Source organism: Microcaecilia unicolor, chromosome 12 (genome assembly GCF_901765095.1).
Source record: "Microcaecilia unicolor chromosome 12, aMicUni1.1, whole genome shotgun sequence".
NCBI lineage: Eukaryota > Metazoa > Chordata > Amphibia > Gymnophiona > Siphonopidae > Microcaecilia > Microcaecilia unicolor.
In genome coordinates, this window is record NC_044042.1 from 75,789,635 (window position 1) to 75,807,045 (window position 17,411).

Below are 17,411 nucleotides of genomic sequence, written 5' to 3' on the forward strand. Positions count from 1 at the left end.
GTTACATTATGCATGGACTGTGATTCCCGTCTCCCTCCCTTGAGGTTGAGAACATTCCCTCTGCAACATCCCAGCCTAAATCCACCCAGGAAGCAGAAGATTTGACCTGGGAATGAAACCTGGATCCCTCTGCATGGCCATGCAGAGGGATCCAGGTTTCATTCCCAGGTCAAATCTTCTGCTTCCTGGGTGGATTTAGGCTGGGATGTTGCAGAGGGAATGTTCTCAACCTCAAGGGAGGGAGACGGGAATCACAGTCCATGCATAATGTAACATCCAGTAAGGATTTAGGGCCCATGATTGTAGGGTTCCAGGTCTGGATCAGTCTGTCCTGAGAAAATGCATCTACTTGGTAATCCCACAGCTGACTGCAGGTGGGGTACAAAGCCCACGATGAATCAGCCACAGTGAGCCCTAAGAATGCTAAGATGCATGACTAGTCTTTTCCCAAATGAACAAGAACATATGCCAGAGGCAGGTTTACTGTACTGGCACAATGCCCTCTAAAGGAAAGGGCCTGGAGCAGTTTCATCTATTTGCTCCCTACCATCCCCCCCACTGTTCCCTCTAAGCTGAGCAGGTGTTCTCCAACTGCATTGCTGCCAATGGCGGGGGTGGTGCTTCAATATTGTGTTTTCGTTATTAAGATGGACTTGGGAAACTCCACTGCGTATTTCTAGGATAGGCAGCATAAAATCTGCTTTACTGTTCTGAGATCTTGCCAGGTGCTTGTGACCTGGATCGGCCACTATTGGAAACAGGATACTGGACTTGATGGACCTTCAGTCTGTCCCAGTATGGCAACACACATGTTCTTCTGTTAATCGCTAGGGACAGGTAGGATCCCTGAAGTCCTGCAGAGCTTGCCTGTCCTTCACTAATGAAAATATGATAGTGAAACAGCACCCCCCACTGGCAGACTATAGATGGAGGACTCCTGCTCAGCTTAGAGGTAACAGTGACTGAGCCCCCTCCAAGGATGGCCTTAGGCAGTGGCTTTCCTTGGTCAGCTGCCACCTGGGGCAGATTGCCGCTGCACCCCCCTCCCAGGTGCAGCACGACACCTCCCCCCCCCCCCCCCCCCCGGTGTATCAGCGTCCCTCCGGGCCCATCACCTCCAAGCTCCCCCCCCCCCCAGTACATTCTTCTTGCCTGCTGGGGTGCTAGGAGCAGCCGTGCGGCTGTCGGCTCCGCTGATTCCCTGCTCCCTGTGCCCCGGAACAGGAAGTAACAGCAGATAGAGCAGGGAACCAGTGGAGCCGACAGCCGCACACCCCTCCTGCAGTGTGCAGCCAGGGTGGATCGCCCCCACCGTCCCGCCCTCGGTACGCCACTATTCCTTCTATTAACGCAGAAAGAGAACAAGAAAGGGAGGGAAGGGTGATACTATCTCATCTAAGCACAAATATTAAAATTGTAAATAAACCTGTGAGGAAAAAAGATACTACTGATGGGTAAAATATTTGAACCCTGACAAATGGAACATGGCTCTCCTGCTTAACAACAAAATGGACTGAAAGGCATCATGGCGAGATAAAAAGAAGACAGTATAGGCAGAGCAACCCCAGAGAACACTGGAAATACACAAGCGTCGTGCTGGGCCAAAGAAATCCTTGTCCTGCAAGAAGAATTAGATGAAGCTGGCTCACTGCTGCTTCTCCACAGTGCAGGCAATTACCTTATGCCAATCCGCGTAATCTCTGGACAGTCTGAGTTATGCATTAGAAGCTGTTGCTAAAGAACAGATGAGAATTTCTGTACTAAGGGCCACGTTCATTTTTAATTTTTAGTGTTCAGAACAGTGCAAGGTAGGAAGTGTGTGTGAGGGCAGGGGGTTTATATATGTATTTTTAAAATTTTTGGTATCTGACCTTGCCTCACAGATTCCTCTCACTGCAACACCGTTTGGCCACAGTACATGATGCGATACTCATATCTAACACTTCTTGATGAAATGTAGCATAGAATAAGCAGAATAGAATCCAAATAGAATAAATATTGAATGATAAATGTCAAGATGAGAAAAAAAATATTACAACAACCAAAAAGTTAAAAATCATTACAGGCGCAAAAAAAAAATTGTAAACTGGAACATCCAATTGGAGGGATTCAAACATGTCCCGATTGAAAATATACGTGCCAAACTTGCTAGAACATCAAATAAAATCCATAAATTAGTGTGTAAAAAAATAAATATAAAAACGTTCATTATGATAGCAATGAATCCACCCCCAAAAAGGAAGAAAAAGTGGAACAGTATATTGCTGCATTTAACTGGTGTGGCTCTGTTGTTATCCCTAATGAATATGCATGAGAGAGATCTGTTTACAATGGATGCAAATCTTTCTCATGCATATTCCATTAGGGATATCTTGAAAACCTGGCCTGTTTGCAGCCCTCAAGGACAGAACTAGGATAAGCCTGGTCTACAGCCCTCAAGGACATAACTAGGATAAGCCTGGTCTAAAGAGCAGCAGGTTCGATCTTTCTTCCAGAAGATTACATGAGTAACACAATTCCAGCAATACTGGGCTAGCTCCAGTATAGGACAATCCCTTACACTTTCCTGGGACCCTCATGTTACACAGTACTGATGTCTTTTGTTATTTCTTGTCATGAATGCATTATTTGTTTTTATTTTTGTTCTTTGATTATTTTATGTGTATAATTTTATACCTCACCTAAAGTAGAGAGGTGTGGTAGCCGTGTTAGTCCACTCTTAAAGGTTATCAATAGAAATCAAACAAAATAAAACATGGAAAAGAAAATAAGATGATACCTTTTTTATTGGACATAACTTAATACATTTCTTGATTAGCTTTCGAAGGTTGCCCTTCTTTGTCAAACCTCCCCATCCAAAAAAATGTGGTTTCTGGGGTCTGTTTCCTCCTTCCAACTCCCAGCTGTGCCTGTCATAGGATCAGCATCTGTATTCAATGATCGTCCTCCCCTGGGCTAGATTGGAAACCTTTCCTTAGACCAGAGTGTCCCCCAGCCTTGTCCTGGAGGCACACTTAGCCAGTCTTCAGGGTTGTCCAATGAATATGCATGAGAGATTTTCATACACTGGGTTTCCAAAGCATTCAAATCTCCCATGCTGAAAACCAGACCAGTTAGATGTACCTCCTGGACAGTACTGGGACATAAATGGGGGGGGGGGGGGGGTGTCTTCATTTGGATAATTTCTTAAAAAGGTGCCTGTATCCAAATTCCAAAAGAAGCTTACATTAAGCCTATTTTATAAAGACTATAATGGTGCCCAATACTCAGTGCAGTGGCATAGCCAAGGGTGGGCCCGAGTGGGCCCAGGCCCACCCAGTAGCAGCACACCTATGATGTGGCTGGCAGGGATCCCCAAGCCCCACCAGCTGAAAACTCCCTTGTAAACAGCAGATCACCAACAGCTAGTAGCGACTGATACATATTGCTCGCACCGGCCTCACAGTGTTCCCTCTGAAGTATTCCCACCTATGCGGAATCAGGAAGTTGCATCAGAGGGAAGGCTGTGGGGTTGGCATAAGCAGTGTGTATTAGTTGCTGCTCACTGCTGGTGAAGATCTGCTATTTAAAAGGTATGAGGGGGAAGGGGGTGTTGAGAGCATATGACATACAGGTAAAAGAGGGAGAGACTAAATCACATGTGGGATGGGGGTAGGGTGGGGTTCTTTTGTCTACCCATCTTGGGCTCAGGCCCACCCACAATTGGGTGTTTGGCTATATCTCTGCCGTGGTGTAAGCCACTCAAGGCAGCAGACTGACCCTGGATATCAGGGGAGGACTGACCATACGGGCCTAACATTTTTCTCTCCCCTCCATCCCCAGGTCTGGCACCAGGATGCCCCCTCTCTCTCCCCCTCCCACACTACCCGTCTACGACCTCCCTTTCCTCTGTGCAGGCAGGGGCACCGGCAGCTACATTGGCTGTCTGCTGCTGAAGCCAGAATTTTTCTCTGCTGTGGCCTGCCCTCTTCTGATGTAACTTCCTTCTTCTACAAGGGTGGGCCGCGACAGAGGGAAGTTCCTGCGTCAGTGGCAAATGGCCAATGTAGCTGCCGGTGCCCCTGCCTGCATGGAGGAAAGGAGGCTTTGAGCCTGGTACCTGGAGGATGAGCTGTATTTGCAGCAGCCGGACTAAAGGAAAAATTCAGTAGCATGGGGAGAGGGAGGAAGCAGGACCTGGGGAAGGGGAGGGGCCCAATGATCCTTATTGCCCCAGGGCCCAGATCACTGTCAGTCTGCTCCTGCTGGATATGCAATGCCGGGGAATGCTCGGCTTCTGGCATTGAATAGTCAGGCGTGTGTGCTGACCTGGAAGTTAACCGGCCACCGGCTGATATTCAGACTGGTGCCTGGTTAATTCGGCGAATAAAGTTAAGACAGCTGCTTTGTCTCCCTAACTTTATTCACTTATGTAGCGGGTTAGTGGACGGAATGTCGCCGCTAGCTGACTATGTTGTGGCTCTGCCCAAACTTCACCCACAGGCCTCTCCTAACCTAGCCGGTAAATTCAGCGGCACTATCCAGTTAACAGCCCCTGAATATCAGTGGCCAGCCAGCTCAGCAGGGTTTATCTAGGCAGAAGCCTCTCCTGGTCAGTGAAACTCCTTTGGAATATTGATCCCAATATGTTTTATTGCAAACTGCTCCGAGTGTTGTAGTTAGTGATATAAAAGAAAATAAAAACCAGTCTCAGTAGCATGCAGATGCCCAGCGCAGATTTACTCCTTCTTGAAAAACGTGTCAATTTATGCATTCTGTTCTGTATTTTGTACATTGCATCTGCACCCAGGCTCCACCCCTAGGCAGGGCCACCGAGAGGGGGGGCAGGGGGGACAAAATTCTCCGGGCCTCCATGGTCTCACCTGCCTGCCTCCTTGGCTCCGGGCCCCCTGCATTCGAAGCGGCAGTCACAGATTGCCTCCCTTCGGGCCTTCCCTCCCTGTGTCCCGCCCTCGCGGAAACTGGAAGTTACATCAGACGAGGGCGGGACACAGGGAGGGAAGGCCAGAAGAGAGGCAATCTGTGACTGCCGCTTTGAATGCAGGGGGCCTGGAGCCATGGAGGCAGGCAGGTGAGACCGGGGACTGCAGCGGTGGGGGGGGGGGGGAGCGACAGGGGGTGGCAGTGGCGGGGCGCCCTTGCCCCGGGCCCGGCCTAGTCTCTCGGCAGCCCTGCCCCTAGGAGTGCCTGTGGACAGATGGGGTAAAAGAAGGGGTGCTCTGTCCACTGCGCAATCTTAGAAGAACCCTCTTCTGTGAACATGCAAAATGCTTCATAGAATTAACCCCAAAGGGGATAATTCTCTACAGGTCGCTTAAACTTAGGTGTCGGGATGATATGCACTAACCCCCAAATTCTATATATGGCGCCTTAAGTTGTATGCCCTAAAGTGGCCATGCAGCCAAATTGTGTGCATAACTTAATTGATCACTTAATCAATTAACAAGTCTATCAGCACTCATAATTGGTACTTAACAACCAATTATCGACACTAATTGGCTTTAGTTAGAATTTACACACATGACCTTATAGGCGTATTCTATAATGCAGTGCGCATAAATTCTAATGCACATAGCCCAAAGGGGGCATGGTCATAGGCATGGAATGGGTGGGTTGTGGGTGTTCCAAAAACTATGCACACTGTTATGGAATACACCCAATCTGCGCCTAAGTTAGGTGCAGGTATTTAGGCCTGGTTTTAGATGGCCTAAATGGGTTCGCCTACATTTTAGGTGCAAGAACGGCACATGCGCATGTTTGATAAAGTGCGCTTAATTTTAGGCGCAGTTTATAGAATAGCACTAAGCTCGTGGTTTTATCTCAGACCCAAAATGGACACGCCAGTTTTTATTTTGCTGCACGTCTTTTTTCAGCAAAAATGTTTAGAAAGGCCTTTTTTACAGGTGCTGAAAAAAGGATCTGCGCGCACCCAAAACACGCCTCTACACTAGCACAGACCATTTTTCGGCACACCTTACTAAAAGGGCGCCTTAGTATCTGATTTACCAATTCAGTTATGCATGTAATTGGCAGTATTCTATAAGTTGTGCGTGCAACTTTGTGACCTAAGAGTCAAATTGTGCATTCAAATTTATAGAATTAGGAAGGGAAATGGGGAAAAGCCTTATGAACTCCTGGCCCTATAAATTTCTGTGTGTTGCATTTAAATCCCTTGACTAGGCCCTGCATGCCCCATGCATCGCCACATCCATACCTTCCTTCCTGTAGTATAGAATCTCCAACTTTCGTTCTTCTGATCCGAGCAAGGCTTGTGCCAGCTGCATAATGGAGTTGTTGGTGGTTTCGGGCCCTGTGAGGAAGTCGCAGGTGCAGGGACGTTGCATGACCTCTACTCGTGAGTATCCAAACATGTCACAGAAGCCATCGTTGCAGTATATAATGGCGCAGTTCTCCATCTGTGCGTTGGCAATGAGGAACTTGCGGCCTGAGATGAATCAAATGGACATGTGAACTTGTAAACTGAGAACTCTTTAGTAGGCAACAGAAGAAAGAGCACAGTTCAGGGTATCCTGTTTAGAACTGCCCAGAGGAATTCGCATCAGGAAATGAATGAAATCGATCACTTGCAAAACTGGACTAGGGCATGATAGGACGTGCAACTTTTCTGTTATTGGAACAAATCTAATCTTTTTTCCAGTGTCATCATATCCCTACCTTCATCTCCAGGCAGGGGTGTGCTGGTAAATTTTTAACAACGGGCTCTCTCGCTGGGCATAGCCGGCCCTGAAATTTTGGGGGTGGGGTGGGGTGGGGTATGGGAATACATGCCTCTCTCTCTTCTCCCTTGTGCGGGCATGCTAGGCATACCTTTTTCCGAGCCCCACCAGCCAATAAATGGATTGCCACCATTCTCTGCTGCTTGTTTCTGGCACTGAGCAACATGATGGAACCTTCTTGCACTTGCATGAAAAGTTCCACCTGATGATCAGAGTCAGAAACAAGGAGCAGGGAGCAGCAGCAGTCTTATTTACTTGGCTGGTGGGGCCTGCCTCACTGCCAGCAAAGTAAAAGAGAATTCAGGAGGGGGCCCAAGCCCACATTTTGGGAGTCAGTTGTTAAAGTAGCCATGGGGAGGCCTACTTTAACAACCGGCTCCCAAAATTCTTAAAAAGTTAACAAACGGCTCTCGCGAGCCCAGTGAGAGCCCGCTCCAGCACACCACTGTCTCCAGGTGACACTGGTGAAATTTGGAGACAGGGTAGTGAAATGAAACCTTCTTTGCAAACAGCTCTTCCTCAAGTTGGTGAACCTAGTTTTTGATGTCACATGTTCACTGCAGCAGGCCCACCCCAAGCATTAAAACCTAGCAAACGTTTTATGTGATTTTCCTGTTCAAGCTGACTACCATCAGCTGAATATAGACCCCCCCCCTCCATGTGTTTTTTCTTATGGAAGTTAATAGGGACACCAGACCTATACGTTACGCAGGTTGTTAAGTAAAACCAGGACTGACAGGCAGATGACCAGAGGTAAATGCAGGCGTTAGAGGCCATTAGCGGCGGACAACACCCACATTTATCTGTGCTTTATGATCAGCCATCCATAGTGCTGGAACAAAAGAGCGTGCAACATATCAACGCAAGTAGCATGCTAATGTATGCTGGTGTGCTCTTTCATTCTGGCGCCCCTATGATTAACGGTAGAACGTGCTGAACAATGGCGCTCTACCGCTCAAAACCCTACGCCAGCTTGGATCTGGAGTTAGAGCAGAAGGGGAAGCAGGACAGCAGCCAGGCAGCAGGATGCAGCTCTCCGTCTGGGCTGTGTCAGCCGGGGGTCCAGTGGAGCCCCCCCAGTCCCCAATCCTTATGGCCCTGGCAACCACGACCATCCACAAGCCCCCACCCCCCAGATACCAACATGGGGGCCTGGAGGTCCGGTGGACCTTAAGCCCCCCTAACACCCCCCAACAGAAAAAAGTGCTGGAGGTCACTGGACCTCCAGTCCATACCCTGGTGGTCTAGCGGCAACTGACTGCGATCCCCCACTGCCCCCAAACCCCTGCTACCAAAATGGCAGTGCCGAGCCTTACCCAGTGCATCCTGGGATGCACCGGGCAGAGCTTCCATTCTACATAAGGAAGTTCTCAAAAAATGTATTAAGTTAGTCCAATAAAAAAGAAATCATCTTATTTTCTTTTCTGTGTTTTGATTTATTTCTATTTATTACCTTTAAAAGTGGACTAACATGACTACCACATCACTTTACTCAAAAAAACAAAAAGAAAATCCATGAGGACAGCTAAAGAGGTGGCAAGCAGTGGCTGTGAGCTAGGATTTCTCTTGGACACATTGGCTGATCTCCTAATTAAACACGTCCTCATCCTCAACCCCAGCCTTGCAATAATCACCGACTCTTGCTGCCTGAACAAGTCTCTTGGCACCGCTGCTGGCAGGAGTCCAAGCAATGAGGATGAGAACAAAACATGTATTTTGCCCTGCCCTGCCAAGCCTTGTCACTTCTCAACTCTGAGGATTAATGCACAGTTAATGTGAAATATAATAGTGTTTCAGCAGGCAGTGAAAAAAAACAATACATCCTAGTGGTCTTAGGCTCACTTTATCCTAGACGTACAGGCACGGGAACACTCTATAATGTCTATGACTCTTACTGCCCTGCCCCATATTTCATCTCTGGGATATGGAAGGCAGTTGCTTAATAGGCTGGCTGCAGACATATAATTTATCCAGCCCTTATTAAAGGCTCACTAATGCCACAGTAGAGAAACCACTAATGAGTTAGAAAAGGTCATATGTAACATCTGAGTGAAATCTAACAACGAATCCTCTACCAGTCTTACTTCCTCCACCCCTTTCTGCTGTACAATGTTTGCACATAGCATCTGGGCAGGGTTTCAGGGCTTCAGTGGAAGGGAGAACTGCAGCCTGATTTCTCTGCTCAAGCAGGAAAACATTGAGGGTGATTCCCAACTGAAAGAGCAAAAGCACACAGGCTGTCTTTCTGACCTACAGCTTGGAGTTTACCTTGATGTGCAAGCATTTTTCATAGGGTTTGCAAATGGCTTCAGGTAGACAAGGATAAGCTAAGGCAGCCTGTAAACTTCAGTTTCAATTTCACTGAGATTTATTAGACAAATATATTTTAGATGGGACCTTTTATTGAGGGCTTCTTTTACAAAGCCCCACTAGTGATTCCCACGCATCAAATGAGAGGAAGCCCATAGGAACTGAATGGACTTTCTCTCATTTGCCGCACTGAGAATTCGTAGCGCAGCTTTGTAAAAGAAGCCCTGGATTAGTTGAATATATTTGTGATTAGCTTTCAAGAGCCCTCCACCCTGGCTTTGAAAAAGGTTTGGACAAGTTCCTGGAAGAAAAGTTCATCGTCTGTTATTGAGACAGACATGGGGAAGCCACTACTTGTCCTGGGATTTGTAGCATGGAATGGTGGTACTAATTTGGTTTCTGCCAGGTACTTGTGACTTGGCCAATGTTGGAAACAGGATACTGGGCTAGATGGACCATTGGTCTGACCCAGTATATGGCTACTCTTATGTTGGAGTGGAGGAGTAGCCTAGTGGTTAGTGTGGTAGACTTTGATCCTGGAGAACTGAGTTTGATTCCCACTGCAGTTCCTTGTGACTCTGAGCAAGTCACTTAACCCTCCATTGCCCCTGGTACAAAATAAGTACTTGAATATATGTAAACCACTTTGAATGTAGTTGCAAAAAACCTCAGAAAGGCGGTATATCAAGTCCCATTTCCCTTTCCTGTAATAATTCAGATAAAAATCCAAAAAGTCTTGATTGCATAAATCTATACCGCTTGGCTTAAAACATGGTGGAAGCCCCGTCTACAGTAAGAGCCAAGAGTCATTTAGGATAAGTGTCTATGAACTTTTCATATTGGGATGGTGAAGTTTCTCCTCATTCCTCTTAGGAAATAGCTTAAGCTCTTAGGGGCCCTTTCACCGCAGCTAATCTGGAGCTACCACCAGCCCAACGTGGGTACTGGCGGTAGTTTCAAGCCCCAGCATGTGCCATTTCCTGTGCTAGGGAAGATTGGTCCATAATTTTTTAGCACGGAGCTAACCTGGCAGTAATCGGACAGCGCCATGCGCTACCCGCTTATCACCAGGTTAGCTCGGGAACCCTTCCCACCATCTCAATGTGTGGTGGTAAATGCTCCCCTTGCATTGCTCTTACCGTATGGCCATGGCTATTTTCAGCCTTTTTTACCCACTTACTTTGTTTTATTTATTTGGATTTTGCTCACACCTTTTTCAGTAGTAGCTCAAGGTGAGTTACATTCAGGTACTCTGGATATTTCTCTGTCCCAGGAGGGCTCATAATCTAAGTTTGTACCTGAGGCAATGGAGGGTTAAGTGACACGTGGCTGCTTTCTGCACCCCTCCAGCGGTGTGCACCCGGGGTGGACCACCCCACCCTCGGTACGCCACTGACTCTAGTTATACCTCATACAGCGGCAAGAACTCTCCAATCACTCAGGGGCCCCCTTTTACTAAAGGTTTGCCAGCATCTTTGGTGTCGCCTTCGCTGTGTTTGCCTGCTTGTTTTGACCTGTGCGAGGGTCGTTTGTTCTTCTGTGTTTGTCAACAGCCCTCTTCTGGATACTGCTGGCATTATCCCCAGATAAAGAACCCTGGGCCATGTTTGGACACCGGCATTCAAAATCTGGGCATATGCGGCCGGCTGACACTGATGTGGTTAAGTGCAATAGTCAACATTTAGCTGCATTAGGTGAACAGCATAAAGGTAGGGCTGTGTTTAACGTGGTATATTTATGCAATTAGCTGATACGGTTAAGCGTTGAATATTGGCACTTAACTGCAAAAAAGCTGATTCCATCCCTGGACCAGGGGTGTAGCTACGTGGGGCCACGGGGCATGGGCCCCCACAGATTACGCCCTGGTCCCCTCTACATTTGAACCCCTCCACTGCCGCCCGCCCCCTGCCCCGCCGCCGCATCAGGTACCTTGTTTGCTGGCGGGGGTCCCCAATCCCTGCCAGCCGAAGAGTCTTCTTCAGCGCCAGTCGGCTCCAGCGCCATCGTTGTGTGATCATCTGTTTCTTATGTGTTACGTCCTGCACCGTGCATGCAGCCCTGTGCAGGACATAAGGTGTCAGAAACAGATGATCACACAACGAAGGCGCCGGAGTTGACCGGCGCTGAATAAGACTCTTTGGCTGGTGGGGATTGGAGACCCCTGCCAGCAAACAAGGTACCTGATGTGGTGGTGGGGCAGGGGGCAGGCGGGCGCCAATGGCAGTGGCGGCGGGGGGGGGGGGTTAGCGGTAGCGGCAGGAGGTTGCGGTGGTGGCAGCGGGGGGGGGGGGGGGGTTGAAAGTGGCGTGGGGGCGATCGGCGGCGGAGGGAGGCAGCTAAACAGTGCCCCCCCTCACCTCGGGCTCTGGCCCCCCTCCCGCCGAGGTCTGGCTATGCCCCTGCCCTGGACCACCAGCAAATTGGCCTGTTTCAGCTTAGGTGGTAAGGGCCAGATTCTATATATGACACCTAAAAAATCCACATGGAACACATTTCCACCTAAGCGTATTCTATAAGCAGCGCCTAGATTTAGTTGATATCCCAGCGCCTAAAGCTACTTACCTCCATTTAAACCAACGAAAACATGGCGTAAATCCGGGCACGTAGATTTAGGCGCAGAGGGCCGTATTCTATAATAATGCATGTAAATTTTAGAATGCTCACGAAATGCCCATTTCCCCGCCCATAACCATGCTCCTTTTTGCCTGCGCGTATTAGAAGTTCGGCACACTGCGGTACAGGATACGCTTAGTGAGTTGTGCACATAAATTCTAATTATGCCAATTAGTGCTCATTATTGCTTGTTAATCAACGCTGATTTGCTTGTTAAGCTGATTTACATACGTTGTTATAGAATATGCCTGGATTTTGGCACAGCTCTTTTGGTGCGCTATATAGAATCCAGCAGTAATCGTGGATATTCAGTGGCACTAACCGGTTAGGTGATACTGAATGTTCACAGTTAGCCATGGAGAAGTGATTTAAACAGCCAGAAACCTCACTTGGCCGTTTAAATCACTTTAAATATCGACCCCTTACTTATTTATGACTGCCCTTGAGAGCTAGTAATGTGAACCATTAGGGAAACTCTCTGCTCAGTGTGCTGCAGCAGCTAAGAACGCAAATAGAATGTTAGGTATTATTAGAAAAGGAATGGAAGATAAAAATGATGCCTTTGTATCGCTCCATGGTGCGACCGCACCTCGAATATTGTGTGCAATTCTGGTTGCTGCATCTCAAAAAAGATATAGTAGAATTAGAAAACGTACAGAGAAGGGCGATGAAAATGATAAAGGGGATGGGAAGATTTCCCTATGAGAAAAGGCTGAAGCAACTAGAGCTCTTCAGATTAGAGAAAAGATGGCTGAGGGGAGATATGATAGAGGTCTATAAAACAATGAGTGGAGTGGAACAGGTAGATATGAATTGCTTGTTTACTCTTTCCAAAAATACTAGGACTAGGGGGCATGTGATGAAGCTACAAAGTAGTAAATTTAAAAAGAACTGGAGAAAATGTTTCTTCGCTTAACGTGTAATTAAACTCTGGAATTTGTTGCCAGAGAATGTAGTAAAAGCAATTAGCTTAGCGGGTTTAAAAAAGGTTTGGATGGCTTCCTAAAGGAAAAGTCCATAGACCATTATTAAAATGGACTTGGGGAAAATCCACTGCTTATTTCTAGAATAAGCAGCATAAAATGTATTGTACTATTTTGGGATCTTGCCAGGTACATGTGACCTGGATTGGCCACTATTGGAAACAGGATGCTGGGCTTGATGGACCTTCGGTCTGTCCCAGTATGGCAATATTTATGTACTTATGAGTTGTGACCCCTACCTGCTTGCCATGTTTTCTGTCCATCTCCCTGCTTCTTATTCTTCTATAGAAGTGGTTCTCAACCTTTCTACTGTTGGGATATACCTGACAGGCAACGTTCAAAGACACGACACACTGGACACTACAAATTAAAAACCCTATATATCGTTTCCTCGTTGCTAACAATGATGCACAGCAAATACAGAAACAAGGGTGGTGACCATCAGGACACAGGAGAAGTGTGGGCCAGAGGCCTGTAGCATTTCCAGTTGAGGCCGGTGATAGAAGTAGAGACTATTTATGGAGATTTCAAGTAGCTGCCTTCCAGGTTCTCAATTCTCCCCAACCTACCACACACATGGTGACACACTTCCCAGCTCTTGGTGATACACCAACATGTCTTTTGACACACTGATTGAGAACCACTGCTCTATACTGTCATGGAATGGGATTCCCCTCCCCCCAAGTTATATTTTAATTATGCAAACTGCCTTGCATGGAGTGGCCTAGTGGTTAGGGTGGTGGACTTTGGTCCTGAGGAACTGAGTTTGATTCCTGGCACAGGCAGCTCCTTGTGACTCTGGGCAAGTCACTTAATCCTCCATTGCCTACCGCATTGAGCCTGCCATGAGTGGGAAAGCGCAGGGTACAAATGTAACAAAAATAAATATAATAAACACCACAAACTGTTATTTACTCATACTCCTGAAATTATGATAATGTAAACTGTTCACATTATTGACCAATTCTCTGGGTTAAGAAGACATCTACGATAAGTTCACTTTGTTGACGTGTGCTAATATTTTATGCTTAGAAGTTTCTTGTCTTTAATATTTGAGTCAAGCAATGATGGTAAGGAAGGACATTGCTGGGCTCAACTTTTCTTCAGCAGTTGCATACTCCCAAACAGGCCATTTGTGGTATAATCGTCAGTATTTTGTCCAGTCTCAGCCAGAGAGATCTTTATTCTTCCTTTAAAATAATCATAGGTCTCACAGTTTTGTCAATCCACTGCTGCTGTCTTTGGAGGGATGGCCTGATTGAGGCAGCATCTTGGTGGTGCCAAACGACTTTATTTGGATGGACCTCTCAGTGACCCAGGGGATATAAAAACATATTAGGGGGCCCTTTTACTAAAATGCTTTAGTGCATTTTATCATGGCATTTTCCTATGCGCTAAACCCAATGCTGCCCCAAAATAGAGCCTTTTTCTTTCTTACTTTTGCAGGTCCCATGCTAATTTTTCCATTAGTCTGCAAGACCTGCAAACAATTTAATGTGGGAGCAATTAGCACCTCCTATTTAGCTCTGCATAAGCCAGTTATCATGTGCTAATCAGAACGTGCTAGCTGGTTAACGCAGACATGCCCATAACCCGCATGTATCCATCCAAAAATATTTCTAAAAATTCATTAATGCAAGCTTAGGACTAGGTTCAGTAAATGGCACCCAAATTTAGGCACCAAAAAGATGAGTGTTGACCTCTTGATTCTATAAAGGTCACCAAAAATTGAGAGTGCACATTTAGGCGTGTCCATGATTTGCGTATGCAATTTAATAGAATAACGAGCCAAAGCCAATAATTGGCTTTTTAGCAAGCAATTATTGCACTAACTAGATTTAATTGGGACGTACATGTGTAAAGATAGGTGCGGGATCTGCGCCTAAAATTTACGCATGGCCCACAAAAGGGGGTATGGAATGGGAAGGTCATGGGTAGATCGGGGGCGTGGCTTTGACTTACACATGTAATTGTAAAATAATGGTGCTCCGTGCATAAATTTAGGCACGGCTTATAGAATACCGCTTAAGCGTTTTTTGGCAAGGATTTTTAAGACACCATGTATAAAATCTAGCCTGAGCACTATTCTATAAATGGTACTCCGAGTTGGCTGCCATTTACAGAATAACATTGAGCAACAAGATCTGCATCTAATTTTGGGCATGAGGAGCAGTGGCTTAGCTACGTGGGGCCACAGGGTCTTGGGCCCCCATAGATTTGGCCCTGGACCCCCTGCCGACAACCCTCTCAACCCCCCTCCCACTGCCAACCCGCCGCCGTCGCCTACCTTTGCTGGCGGGGGATCCCAATCCCCGCCAGCCGAGGTCCTCTTCTTCCGGCCCAAGGCTTCATTCTGTTTCTGTGAGTCTGACGTCCTGCACGTACAATGTGCAACCAGCAAAGATAGGCGACGGCAGCGGGGGAGGGTTGGCGGCAGGAGGGGAGTCGAGAGGGTCGTCAGCAGGGGGAGGGGTCAAAGTTGTTGTTGGTGGTGGTGGCGGCGGCAGTGGGGGGGGGGGGTCGGCAATGGTGGGGGGGCTAAAATGTGCCCCTCACCTCGGGCTCTGGACCCCCCTCCCGCCAAAGTCTGGCTACACCCCTGATGAGGAGCTGCATCTACTGAACCCTGGTGTAAACCCTCACATCTAAATTAGACATGGATTTCTCTTTTTCTCTAATTCTGTGCGCATATATAGTGAACACCTATGTCCCTCTCATGGCCACACCCCCGTTTCAGTTGCATGTTGAAAAATGGACACGCACGTCTTTATACAAAAGCGCCTAGCAAGATGTGCATGTTAATTCAAATTGTTGCCAATTAGCACCAATAATTTAACATGAGCCACCCAATTATTAGCGCTAATTGGCTCATGACTCAAAGTGTGCACATAAATTGGATGCATACCCAAATCTGTGTGCATGATTGTAAGTGCCATTTATAGAATTTGGGGGTTAGCGTAGAGAAAAGGCAAAATGACTGCAATTTAATGCATTTTGCGCTGTGCTTTCCCGAGCACTAAGCGCATGTTAGGGTTTAACACCCTTTAGTAAAAGGGCCCCTAGTACCCTTGAATAACTTTATCCCAGAGGTTTTTGAGCAGCTGAATGTTTTGTATGTTTAGACCTTTGTTTCAATTTCACTTCCCATAGCAAAAGCAGCTTGATTTTTCATCCACCTGTGTCCAATTATTATTATTATTATTAATTATTTTTGTTATTTGTTGCATTTGTACCGCACATTTTCCCACCTATTTGCAGGCTCAATGTGGCTTACATAGTACCGTCAAAGGCGTTTGCCCAGTCAGTTGATAACAAGTACAAGGTTGAAGAGTGATCGTATGAGGTATATGTGGAGGGTCAAGAGGGATGAAGATTGCGTGTTGTCCAGTACGGTCAGAGTCATGCTGTGTTGCTGGGTGAAGAGGTTTACGTGGGGTCGTTGGGGTAGGCCTTTTTGAAGAGGTTGGTTTTTAGTGATTTCCTGAAGGTCAGGTGGTCGTGGATTGTTTTCAGGGCTTTTGGGAGACCATTCCATAGTTGTGTGCTTAAGAAGGAGAAGCTGGATGCGTAAGTTGTTTTATATTTCAGGCCTTTGCAGATTGGGTAGTGTAGGTTTAAGTAGGGTCTTGACAGTCTGACTTTGTTTCTTCTTGGTAGATTGATAAGGTCTACCATGTATCCTGGGACAACGCCGTATATGATTTTGTGGACTAAGGTGCAGATTTTGAAGATGATCCGTTCTTTCATTGGGAGCCAATGTAACTTTTCACGAAGAGGATTGGCGTTTTCGAAGCTTGTTTTGCTGAATATCAGCCTGGCTGCTGTATTTTGGGCGGTCTGGAGTTTTTTAATGAGTTGTTCTTTGAAACCTGCGTAGATTCCGTTGCAGTAGATCTACATGGCTTAGATCCATTGATTGTATTAGGTATTGAAAGGTTGCAGCTTAACCAGACCGGGTGGGCGCTGTTTAATTTATGAGCCTTGTAAAGGCATTTTTGGGGAAACTGCTGAAATGGACTCTTGTCCTCAAAAGCTCATTCCTCAATACATAGATTAGAAGCCCTTTTACTAAGCTGCGGTGAAAGGGGCCCTACCTAGCAGCGGTGGCCATTTCTAAAGTGTGCCAGAGCCCCTCTTACTGCAACAAATAAAAAGCCCAAGATAATGGCCGTGCAGTAAATTCGCCATTTCAGAGGAAGCTGTGCTAACCCAGCGGTAACCGGGCAGGTAACCCTCTGTGGAAATATTTTTCAAATATTTCTGCTAAAACCGGAAATGCCTCGCACTGGGGGGTGGAATTACCGCTGGCGCCCATGTTGGGCCGACAGTAGTTCCAGATTGCTGTGCGGCAACCTTTTAGAACATGGGCCCCTTAGTCTATAAGATGCCACCTGTCTCTGTCATCTTTGCTACCCTTCTGAAGCTTCTGAGCTATTTTGGATTTGTTATGACAAAGGGTTCAACGAGTTTTGCAATCAAGACTTTTTCATTTCTTCTTAATTACTGCTTGAATATTTCCACAATGAATACTTTCAGGTTGAAAGTGTAGAGTGGGTTTAGATAGTTAAACAACCTTCTACTTCAATGTAATGTGCATTGGCTTTTTTTTCAGCAAAATGTGTACAAGGGTGTGAAGATTTTTACAAGGCACTGTATATTAGGAACTTGATTTTGCCAAACTTCAAGCACCTTCTTGTCAAAATGATAACCTTGATCTCTGTTGTTCACACCTTTAAGGGTTGCCGCGTGGCAAACCGGAACAACCACT

General features: G+C 46.7%; 1 protein-coding gene across 1 annotated transcript in view; it reads right to left on the reverse strand.

Annotated features, from left to right (window-relative positions):
* KCNH6 (potassium voltage-gated channel subfamily H member 6) overlaps window positions 1–17,411 on the reverse strand; it is a 124,571-nt gene that overhangs the window by 98,273 nt on the left and 8,887 nt on the right. The window contains exon 2 of the mRNA XM_030221117.1: window positions 6,215–6,445. Within this exon, the coding sequence (XP_030076977.1) occupies window positions 6,215–6,445 (231 nt within the window). The remainder of the gene's footprint in view (window positions 1–6,214; window positions 6,446–17,411) is intronic.